Source organism: Poromitra crassiceps (genome assembly GCF_964638095.1).
Source record: "Poromitra crassiceps genome assembly, chromosome: 12".
Classification (NCBI taxonomy): Eukaryota; Metazoa; Chordata; class Actinopteri; order Beryciformes; family Melamphaidae; genus Poromitra; species Poromitra crassiceps.
The window spans coordinates 29,661,852-29,674,025 of record NC_139632.1 but is presented as its reverse complement, the minus strand read 5'-3'; the positions used below and the strand labels follow the sequence as shown (position 1 = coordinate 29,674,025).

At 40.5% G+C, this 12,174-nt stretch overlaps 1 protein-coding gene across 1 annotated transcript in view; it reads right to left on the bottom strand.

The window, feature by feature from the left end:
- armc9 (armadillo repeat containing 9) overlaps positions 1-12,174 on the bottom strand; it is a 60,909-nt gene that overhangs the window by 33,092 nt on the left and 15,643 nt on the right. The window contains exons 11-16 of the mRNA XM_083647510.1: positions 10,098-10,132; positions 9,851-9,962; positions 9,343-9,435; positions 5,466-5,556; positions 1,848-1,971; positions 144-283 (exon numbers count right to left, since the gene is read on the bottom strand). Of these exons, the coding sequence (XP_083503636.1) occupies positions 144-283; positions 1,848-1,971; positions 5,466-5,556; positions 9,343-9,435; positions 9,851-9,962; positions 10,098-10,132 (595 nt within the window). The remainder of the gene's footprint in view (positions 1-143; positions 284-1,847; positions 1,972-5,465; positions 5,557-9,342; positions 9,436-9,850; positions 9,963-10,097; positions 10,133-12,174) is intronic.

Below are 12,174 nucleotides of genomic sequence, written 5' to 3'. Positions count from 1 at the left end.
TTTTTTTAAATGTATTGTTGATGGTATTTTTAAAATTAGATTCTCTATTTTTCAACTTCAAGAGTTGATCTAAATAAATTCTTCATATGCAAAAATCGAAAGTGTTGAGTGAACAGTTTCTTATCCTGTGTGCTGCAGTGTACCTTTTGTGCGCAGACACAGGTTCATGAGCAGAGCCACAGAGTACTCCAGGGTGTAGTCGCTCAGACAGTCAGAGTCCTGCAGCTCATCCACCAGCCAGCCAATCAGCCCATCCGCTATCATGGCCGTCTGCTGGCTCCGCCTACCAGGACGTAATGACAAATCGATCATCAGCATGAGCAACATGAACACAAACACCAGTGTTGGCTAGCAGGAGGGACCATACAATTTGAGATACCCCTACAGGAGGTAGAACAAAACACAACAATGTGCTTTAGCATTCCTAGGGTCTCCCAGAAATGAAACATACTTGTATAAAAATATTGTATTACAAAAATGGTTAAATTGGTGATTTGAGACACCCCACCAACAACAAAAATGTGCAAAGCAAAGCCAACCCATATGAGATGGCTAGTCACACTCTCCACAGCAAAAATCTAACCCATGACCATGTTAAGGGCTTGCCCAGGGGTGAAGGCGGGATTCGAACCCACGCTCTCCCACTTCCAAAGTGCACACGCCAACCGCAACACTTTTATACTGGGGAGTGAGTCTAACTAACAACTCGCTACCACTCAGGACTCATGAGGATATGAATAGCTTGATGTAAGTTGGATATAGAGAGGCCATTTACACCTGGCGTTAACATGTGGTTTCTGCCATCAGATTGCAATCAGATTGTGTTTTATCACTTGAAAGTACAGGTGTAAACACCCCCAAAACGCATTGAAGAAGGATTGCAATCTGATCGGCCAAACCACCTCCGGAGGTGTACACATTGAACACAAGTGTAATGTGTCCTCTCAATCTGGATACAGCAACTGTATGCGGATTGAGAGGACACCAATCAGATTGCAATCAAGATTGCAATCTGATGGCAGAAAACGCATGTTAACGCCAGGTGTAAATGGAATCAGGTTAATGTGGTCAAGTACAATCTGATTGCAATCTGATGGCAGAAAACGCATGTTAACACCAGGTGTAAATGGCCTCAGAGATTCATAAACATATACTTAAAGTAGGTGAATACAAAAAAAACCTATGCAAAAGAAGTTTTATGACTAATGTACTCATACATCTCTTCCATGATTTGTCATAGAAAGACAAACGACGGCTTGTTGGATAGGTGTGGTTCTATTGAATCTGCCAAGACCACATACTGTAAGCACTGGAGTGGATTTATTGTTCAAACATTGACCCATGGTTCTGAGACACTTGCCGATCTGAATATTACATCTATTACACACTGACATTGATACATGAAGGTAGTGTAAATAATGTAGTACTTCAAATAAGTTAACACAAAGTGAAATGGCACTTTTGAGTACACAAGTTCAAAATGTAACCAACATTCATAAAACAATATATCAGGGAAATCAGTCAGGGAATGAATAGTCTCACGTAGTCAGACCCACCGTCAACGTCATCAAGCTTCCAGTGACGGAGGCTACGGCTGGCACTGCGAGACTAGGGAATTAATAATGTTTTTTGTCCACGGGTAACAGTGGCTTGTGCAATCCAGAATTCTACAGCCACGTTCACTATTTTACAAGCATTTGACCCACTACTTCACTAGACTTTGAATAGAATTGAACCTCCAAATTCTGGATGGTTACTTGCCAAAGCAACTGGCAGTTTATTTAAACTTCACAGCCATTTCAAAATATATCCTTCAGTGCTTGGTAGTCGTTCTTCTTCTTCAATACCTGAGGCTGAGTTTCTGCAGAGCGACCAGAACATTCTCTCTTGTTAGCGAGTCTTCCTCCTCCCTCCTGAGGGCCTCTGTCAGGAGTTTGAGCAGAAAGGGGATCTGGGAGAGGTAGACCCGACCTAAGGACAGTAACACAACACGGGGTCAACACTTTGAGAAAGAAGCAAGAAGCAAGGGCAGGCCTCCTTCAAGGGCAGGCCTCCTTCAAGGGATACATTGATCTTTTAAAGTTGCACTAGGCAACATTTTGCATAGAAATGCACCTGTCTCACCAGATTCTTATATAACAAACTGAGGCTGCAACAGAGACAATCATCCCATTCCCACCAATATCTCTAGCCTGGTAAACCAGCCGGTCACATGAACTCACATTTTATTTTCGTTCTACCAGACCGTGTGGCCTCCAGCTTTCACTCAGTGTTTGCAGTGGGCGGAGGTTTTGGAGGGGTGTACTTGCCTTGACAGACAACTCCTTCAGCCAATCAGCGTTGGATCCAGTCAAATCCAAATCCATTCAGGAGAATGGCGAAAACATATTTTCCGGTGAGAAACTGTTGCATACTCCTGTACTTAATTAATTGTTGTTATTGAGTCTATTTCTGCAATAACTGCACTTTATGACTGTTTAAACTCGACGAACGTTGACATTACTCCTTGAGGTGGACAGGCACGGAGGCAGCCATTACTGTTTTGCCAGCGGCGTTGCTGATTGGCTGGTGTACAGATGTAGTACTGATGCCTAACCAAATATAATGGCATACAGATGTAGTACTGATGCCTAACCAAATATAATGGCGTACAGATGTAGTACTGATGCCTAACCAAATATAATGGTGTACAGATGTAGTACTGATGCCTAACCAAATATAATGGTGTACAGATGTAGTACTGATGCCTAACCAAATATAATGGCATACAGATGTAGTACTGATGCCTAACCAAATATAATGGTGTACAGATGTAGTACTGATGCCTAACCAAATATAATGGTGTACAGATGTAGTACTGATGCCTAACCAAATATAATGGCATACAGATGTAGTACTGATGCCTAACCAAATATAATGGTGTACAGATGTAGTACTGATGCCTAACCAAATATAATGGTGTACAGATGTAGTACTGATGCCTAACCAAATATAATGGTGTACAGATGTAGTACTGATGCCTAACCAAATATAATGGCATACAGATGTAGTACTGATGCCTAACCAAATATAATGGTGTACAGATGTAGTACTGATGCCTAACCAAATATAATGGTGTACAGATGTAGTACTGATGCCTAACCAAATATAATGGTGTACAGATGTAGTACTGATGCCTAACCAAATATAAGGGCATACAGATGTAGTACTGGGGTCGGTTGCACCAAGTGGTCTTAACTATGCCTGGTCATAACTCCTACATCGGTCTTAGTTAAGACCAGTCTTTAGAGTGGATTTACGCCTGTTGCACCAACACGGCTTACGTCTGGTCTTAACTACGCGGGTCGTAGCAATGCGCGTCCATGTGAATTGCCAGGGAATGCACCCTGATTGGATGATGTTGCAAAAATGTGCCTCGCGACCTGCTTGGAGCGTCACTGTGCCACTACGCTCTATCAGCCACTACTGTATGTGCATCACTACACCCTCCCTCATCCCACCCTCCCTCGCTCTGGGGGAAAAATGGCGGTGATTGAGCCAGACAGACAGTCTGAATGAAATTGAATGTAACGTTCCCAATTCTATGTATTAAATTCTAAAAAATTAACGGCAGCATTTGGGAAGGCTAAGCCACACAACTACCGTAAATTCCGGACTATAAGCCGCACCTTTTTTCCCGTTTTTTGGCCTTTTTTGGCCCCTGTGGCTTATATAACGGTGCGGCTTATCTATGGATTTTTTCAAAAAAAAAAAAAAAATCTCTCTTTTTTAGCACTCTTTCTAACTATAAATCCACTTCTGTTTTAATTTCCTCTCTTGCCCTCTTTTCACCACACTGTATGACACTGTGTGCACTGTAAAAAACAACACAGGTGGTGTTGTGTTATGTTGTTTTGTTGAAATGTTAATAAATGGGAGCTTCCTCAAACAGCCATCTCTTTCCCGACAATCCCCTCTGTGCATGAACCCTTACATATGGTAATTAAACATTAAAACACAATAAAAAAATAAAAATAAAAATAAAAAAAATACCATTAAAACACCCGCGGCTTATAGTCCGGTGCGGCTTATATAAGAAAAAAATAGTCAACTTTGCAGGTGCGGCTTATACACCGGTGCGGCTTATAGTCCGGAATTTACGGTAGTTAGTTATAATTTAACATCGTGCTTCAAAGACGGAGAACTGGCTGTGTTACGACGATGACGGTAAGGACTCAAAAAGGTCTCCGCGGAGATCTCCGTTACAGGCAGGCTCTACGCCTCCTCCTGACCAGACGTAAGAGTTACCCCTGGTCGTAGTGAAAAGAAGGCTTAAGCCGTCTTGGTGCAACCGGCGTAGCTGTTAGGTCGTAAAGTTACGACCAACTTAGCTTAAGACCAGTGTAAGACCAGTTGGTGCAACTGGCCCCTGATGCCTAACCAAATATAAGGGCATACAGATGTAGTACTGATGCCTAACCAAATATAATGGCATACAGATGTAGTACTGATGCCTAACCAAATATAATGGTGTACAGATGTAGTACTGATGCCTAACCAAATATAATGGTGTACAGATGTAGTACTGATGCCTAACCAAATATAATGGTGTACAGATGTAGTACTGATGCCTAACCAAATATAATGGTGTACAGATGTAGTACTGATGTCTAACCAAATATAAGGGCATACAGATGTAGTACTGATGCCTAACCAAATATAATGGTGTACAGATGTAGTACTGATGCCTAACCAAATATAATGGTGTACAGATGTAGTACTGATGCCTAACCAAATATAATGGTGTACAGATGTAGTACTGATGCCTAACCAAATATAATGGTGTACAGATGTAGTACTGATGCCTAACCAAATATAATGGTGTACAGATGTAGTACTGATGCCTAACCAAATATAATGGTGTACAGATGTAGTACTGATGTCTAACCAAATATAATGGTGTACAGATGTAGTACTGATGCCTAACCAAATATAATGGTGTACAGATGTAGTACTGATGCCTAACCAAATATAATGGTGTACAGATGTAGTACTGATGCCTAACCAAATATAATGGTGTACAGATGTAGTACTGATGCCTAACCAAATATAATGGCATACAGATGTAGTACTGATGCCTAACCAAATATAATGGTGTACAGATGTAGTACTGATGCCTAACCAAATATAATGGTGTACAGATGTAGTACTGATGCCTAACCAAATATAATGGTGTACAGATGTAGTACTGATGCCTAACCAAATATAATGGTGTACAGATGTAGTACTGATGCCTAACCAAATATAATGGTGTACAGATGTAGTACTGATGCCTAACCAAATATAATGGTGTACAGATGTAGTACTGATGCCTAACCAAATATAATGGTGTACAGATGTAGTACTGATGCCTAACCAAATATAATGGTGTACAGATGTAGTACTGATGCCTAACCAAATATAATGGCGTACAGTCAGGCACTTACCCTCGGCTAGGGAAGCAAATGCATTGATGAGACGAGCCGTGTATTGGCGGACAGTCTCGTTCTTCGACCTCAACAAGTGGAGCACGGTTTTCTGTCAAAACAGGGAATGTCGTTAAAAAAGGTTTCTAGTGCAGAAAGGTTGCATAGACTAAACACATTGATTTATGCAAATGGTTGTGAAATGGTATGTGAAATGATGATCGATCTCGGCAAATCTCGGTAAACAGAAAACTGAATATGAGACGTCGTCAGACTGTAAATAATGACGGAAGGGGAAGTCTTGGCGCAGACGTCCACTCTACACCGGAAACCCTGAAATATCAGCTGTCCCAGAGTCTTATTAGTGGTCAGTAGGGGTGGGAATCGTGGAGTAACTCACGATACGATATGGTCACGATACTTGGCCCTCGATAACGATATTATCACGATACAGCGATTCTGCGATAATCGATATATTGGAAGAAATTTAACCTACGATACATCACGATATCTGTGTAACTGAAGAGAAAAAAATACCCCTAAAAGGCAAGAAGCAGGTATTATGTATTTATTAGCAGAATTGACATGAACTCTCTCAGAGTTCACTCACTCACTCATACCATTTTCGATACCACGGAGGAAAAGTTACACATTAAGTCTTTTTATTATTATTAAAACAAGAAAACCTATATAACCTACCTACCTATATAATTTCTAAAAGTAGATATTAATGATCAAACATTTCCATTCATGTAGCCTACAGTATTTATGTTTTTGTTTCAACTACAAACATAAATAAACGTCAACTTGAAACTATGTTTCAACTACCACACACAGCATAATATTTTAGCCTGTTTATTAAAAAAATAAAATAAAAAATAAATAAAAATAAACATATCGATACTTGCCAGTGTATCGATAACGTATCGCAAGTGGAAATATCGCGATACCGTGAGTATCAATATTTTGTCCCACCCCTAGTGGTCAGACTGATAGACTGTGTGTGGCCAGATTGACTTCCGGGTAGCCATCTGCTCTTCTAGACTTTCCAAATGTTATCGGACCAAATGGATCGAATTCTGATAGTGAAACGAGTCATTTTGCGGGGGTTGTGTGACGCTCAAAACAATTTATCCACCGTTTCCCAGCCACAATGGAGTAGGCTACGGCTAACCTATATGACACATGCTGCATTCACGTGGTCCTCAGATTGCCTTATTTCCAGAATTGGGAAGTCATCCTTCCTCTGTGTTTTCATGAGCTTTTAAGTTGTATTGTTTAGTTGAGTTTAGTTTAGTTTATTTCGGTCAATTTCACAAGTACAGCTCAATACAGTTGTGATTAAAGAAAAGCAAGAAAACAAAATAAAAGAGCAAACAGTGATTGCTGGTTGGGTATATACAAGCCTGAAAAGATCTGACCGAAAAGGAGTAGGCTGAAGCAAACGCTTATAGCGCCTACCCTTTTTACATTTTTTTTTTTTTTTTTTTTTAACTTTTTTCTTGATATATAATATTGATAATAATGATAATAACAATAATATAGAGTACTAAGCAAAATACAGGTATTCTATATACACATGTATACATGTACACATGTATATTATTTTTTTTATTTATTTTTTTTATTTATTTTTCTTCTTTTTTCTAAATATATAATATTGATAATAATGATAATAATGATAATAACAATAATAATGAGTACTAAGCAAAATACAGGTATTCTATATACACATGAATTGTACTTACAAAGTGTCAAATACACAAACTAAATTTCTATATATCTAGGAATGTAATAATATGTTTAAATATAATAATGTAATATAATATAAATATCAATCTTGAGTTTTATATTTGTTAATAATCTGGTTTTTTAACATTTTTTTAAATTTGTTGATTGTTTTACACATTTTTATTTCATTTTCTAGTCCATTCCATAATTTAACTCCTTTAACTGTTATACATCTTTGCATTGCATTTGTTCTGGTTTTTGTTCTTGTAGTTGTGAACATGCAGATTCCTCTTAGGTTATAAGTGCTTTCTCTGGTTCTGAACAACCTCTGGATGCATTCTGGGAGCTCTTTGTTTTGGATTTTATACATGAATTGTGCCGTTTGGAAGTCCACCAAGTCTCTGAATTTGAGGGCATGTGATTGTATAAATAATTTATTTGATGGTTCGTTATAATCAGCTCTGTTTATGATTCTTATGGCTCTCTTCTGTTGTATAAAAATTGGATTTGTGTTTGTTTTATAGGTGTTTCCCCAAACCTCCACACAGTAGGTCATATAGGGGACTATAAGAGAGAGGTACAGTGTATGTAGTGAGTTGGAGTCAAGGATATGTTTCGTTTTGTGGAGTATTGCAATGGATTTTGAGATTTTAGTTTTTACATGTAATATATGTGATTTCCAGTTTAGTTTGTGGTCTATTATTACTCCCAGGAATTTATTTTCATTTACTCTTTCTAATGTTACGTTATCTATCATGATTTGGATTTGGTTATTGATTTTACTATTGCCGAATATTATGAATTTGGTTTTGTTTAAATTTAGTGACAGCTTGTTAATGTCGAACCATCGTTTTAGAGTTTGTAGCTCAGTCTCCACTGTATCCAGAAGTTGTTCAAGATTGCTACTGGAGCAAAAAAGATTTGTGTCGTCTGCAAACAAAACACAATTCAGCAGCTTAGACACTTCGCAAATATCATTTATATATAAAATAAATAATTTTGGTCCCAGAACGGAACCCTGTGGTACTCCACATGTGACCCTCTGCAGGTTGGATTTTTCATTATTTATTTGTACATACTGGAGTCTATTGTGGAAACAACATGGACACTACAGAGAAGATGCATTGCATTTTATTGCTCAGAGCATTTAAACAACACGCCATTTCCAGTTTTTGTTTGACAATGAAGACCGAAGAGCAAAGGAAATGGTCTGGAACTCATTTTTCCCGACACCACATGAATGCAGCACATGTAACTCTCACAGCCAGAAGCGCCAGAGGGGGGAGACATAAGCTCTGCACTACAAAAGTTACACAATTCGCTTTAAGGCCAAAATTACAAGCCAACAGACCACAAAGGCAACCGGGTAGCATAACACTTAATTATGACCGATTTATGCCCAAATGCTATTGTAATGCAGGAGAAAGCAGTGTAAATGTCTAAATGACTCGAGCGATCCATGTAGTTGGGAGCACCGTGGCGAGCGAGTACACAGACAAAGAGCGAGCCGTGAGGTGAGGAACATTCATCTTCCCAAAAGGGACTTTGTTTAACATGTCGCCGCGGGCCTCGACGCTGGATGAATGGGAGGTGCTGGTGTGGCTGGGCCGCGAAGAGAGAGAGAGAGAAAAAGAGAGAGAAAAGGAGAAAAAGAAAAACAATAAACAGCTTGAGAACAACACGTCGCTGTTGGGCGTTTACTCTTCTGAGAAGGTGAAATGTGGAATATGATCTGAGCCCTGCATTGGCCTTTTGATAAATAACATGGAAGGTTATTCAAGCATCGCCGTGCTATTGCCACTCAATCTGAGGCTAAGGCTGGTTCATAAGAGGACTCCGGGCAGAATTAAAATGATACATCTATTGTGGGTCATATTAGGTTTCCTGTCAAGGACACATCGGTGCACGACTTAACTAAACAGTACATGACCTTTTAATTTATCCTACACATCCTAACATTATTATGATTATTAAAACAGCCTGGAAGTAGGCCTTCATAGTTCATAGCACCCAAAAATATTTAACGATGGGAAAATGATGTAACAGCCAAAGGAACTCGCCTAAGGAACTCGAAGATGAAAACCAACCAAGGAATAGGTCCTTAGTTTGACGGGAGGTTTTGATTCTATCTGGGCTGTGTTATTCTACTCTAATCTGCTAATCCCACCTGTTTGCTGCTGTAGCACTCCAGCAGGTCGTTGCTGATGTAGGCCTGGAGCACCGTGTCTCTCTGTTCACCGTGGAGCGAGCGAGTCAGCCTCTACACACAAAGGGAGACACATGATGAAGAATCAAAGACTGGACAGGCCAGGCGAATGAGCACCGCTCTCCAGAAAATTTCAACAAGAGTAGAAATGTATCTAGGAAAGTAGGTGTGAAAGGTGTGGATTATGTAGCACTTACAGAGAAACAGATTGTGAAATATGTGCTATATGAAAATTATAAAAACATCAATATGTAACATATCAAAAAAATATATACTGTATAACAAGAACATTTGATAAAAAATAAAGAAATTAAATTATAGCATATGTACAGTATTATAGCAGGAATGGAGCATTTTGAAGTCAATTAAAGTCTGTCTATTAATTCCTTTTCGCATCTATTTAAATTCCATTATTTTCTTATTGATTGAGGGACGGAATTGTTTTTCGACAGCTGGAGCTCCTCCTCACCCAGCGCAGGGCCTGAAGCAGCAGCGAGCGGAGCCTGTCTGGTCCCTCGACCAGGTCTTTCTTTAGCTTGTCGTAGTCCAGAGAGGGCAGCATCGGCACCTCCTTGGGTCTCCTGGAGGTTAGCAGAAAACTACAACTCAGCCGTGTTTTACTACGGCACAACACAGCCATCCAACAGTACGAGGGGTTTGTAGACAAAAGCTAACCGTTCTTTTGAGCAGACAACCCGCTCAGATGTAAGACTTACTGTGGTGCAATGGATGCTCGTAACAATGAGGAGGCCTTAGAGAGAGAGAGAAAGAGCAAGGGAGGAAGACAAAGAGAGAGTTGGATACAGATATTATTCAGTTTGATTATTAGAGCAGCTGACACAAATATATTTTCAAGAGCAAACAAAACAAAAACATATGGGTCCAAAAATTAAACCTTTAAAAAAAGTCAGAACAAACATTGTGGTTTCATGGACCTCACCTCATGCCTACTTGGCATCCCCCTATACTTACCCAGTTGTTTTCTCCATCTACAACAACAATTAGGTTAGCTACTGAGGAGCTAAGTGACTAGCGGTTTTCACATGCGTACATCATGCTTGTGATGCATGCTGAAACCCCCGAAAGTACTCTGATTGGCACCAGTGCCCATGCAGTCAGTGACAAGTAGACATGTCACATGGTCAATCAGTGACAAGTAGACATGGCCAATTCAGTGAGTAAAAAGGATCAGAAAGCCTGGGGGGGTTAGTGAGAAACAGACAATCCCCTTTTTCTCTTAGGATCTCTCTTCACCTGTGCTGTTGAGCATATTTGGCAGCTTTAGAGAAAAAGCAAAAAGGGGACTTCTGAACTTTGCAATATAGCATTGAGGTAGGCCTAGGGGGGGGGACTGAAAGGGGATTTTGAGTCCTGAAATCCAAGCTGAAGCCTGGGTGGTAAGGCTTAGATAGCAGGAGCAGTGAAAGGTGAGTGATGCCTGTCGTGTGCTCCCTGGCTGCATTTTTGCTTTGGTGTGCAGAAGGAAATACGGAAGCCGGGGCCGAACACAGATACCTGGCCTCCTTCCTGGATTCCTTCCTCTCTAAACATTTCAGTTGCCCTGGAGCGTGCAGGGGCAGCAGGTGAACACGTTCCGCTCTGACATTTGACATCGAGGGGGGGTGAACCTGGCCCCGGGGCTCACGTACCGGGATTAATACACATGTGTTAAGACCAACAACTAAGCCGTGTTCTCAGGTCTCCATCGCCGCCTGGAAGCCACTAAGCTGAGCTGAATGTATAGGAGGAGTTTGGGTAAACTCTGCAGAGGGGGGGGGGGGGGGGGGGGGGGGGGACTAGAAGGTCGTCTCTATTTCTCAGATAATTAAGCAACATCACACAAGAGGGAGTGCTGTTGTACTGGATATCTCCACGGCGGTGATTCGGTCGTAGAAGAGAATCACAGCCGTGCTGATAAACAACAGCACAACCTCGAGTGTGATATTGCTTTTATACAACAGTTTTATGACCAACGCTGTTCACCAAGTAATAATAGTAATGTGTGACAACAGATGATTTGTGTCTGTTATTTGTCTCCACCAACAAAAACACTTCCCTCAGGATGGCACTACCAAGTGTTGCCAGACAACAGGTAAAGTGTTTCCCGAGTCGACTGCAAGCGATTTCAGCTTACTTTCTTCCCAATCCTCCGCCGACCATTCATAATTAAGGTCAAATGTATCCATATTGCTATGTATGCTGTGTGAACGCAGCCTAATCAAGGTTACATTAGAACACCCGTGAAGCGGAGTGATACATACCGAGTGATACGCCCAAGTGTTGTTATACTTATACTGTACATCAGCACTCTGAATGGAATACCTCTTGTCTTGTCCAATCATATTTCTCAACCAGAACTAACCGTTGTATAACTTTGATTTTAAGGTCATTCTTATTCTCAAATTCAGCCAGCCATATTATATTTACATACAAAGCAAGAAGTTGACCTGAATTCCCCGACAATGCACGGTTTACAAAAGAGTCGACGCGCCTCTACTATCTATTTTCCCCGTTTTCAACCTGTCCTCTAAGCATGTACTATTATACGCCCATGGGAACAAGGAAAGGTCGTCCATTGTTGATGTTATTGTTGTCTAATTAGACTGTTGTCCATCCCTCCCTCTGTCTAACACTCTGCTCGTTGAGTTCTGATTTCTCCCTGTAGCTGAGAGAGCCATCTCAATATGATGGAGGGGAAAAGAGTCTGCTATAATTACAGCTCATTATGGTGTTACGTTACGATAAGGGAACAGACGCTCTCTATGCGAGGACCAACATGAGCCTGACTTCTCA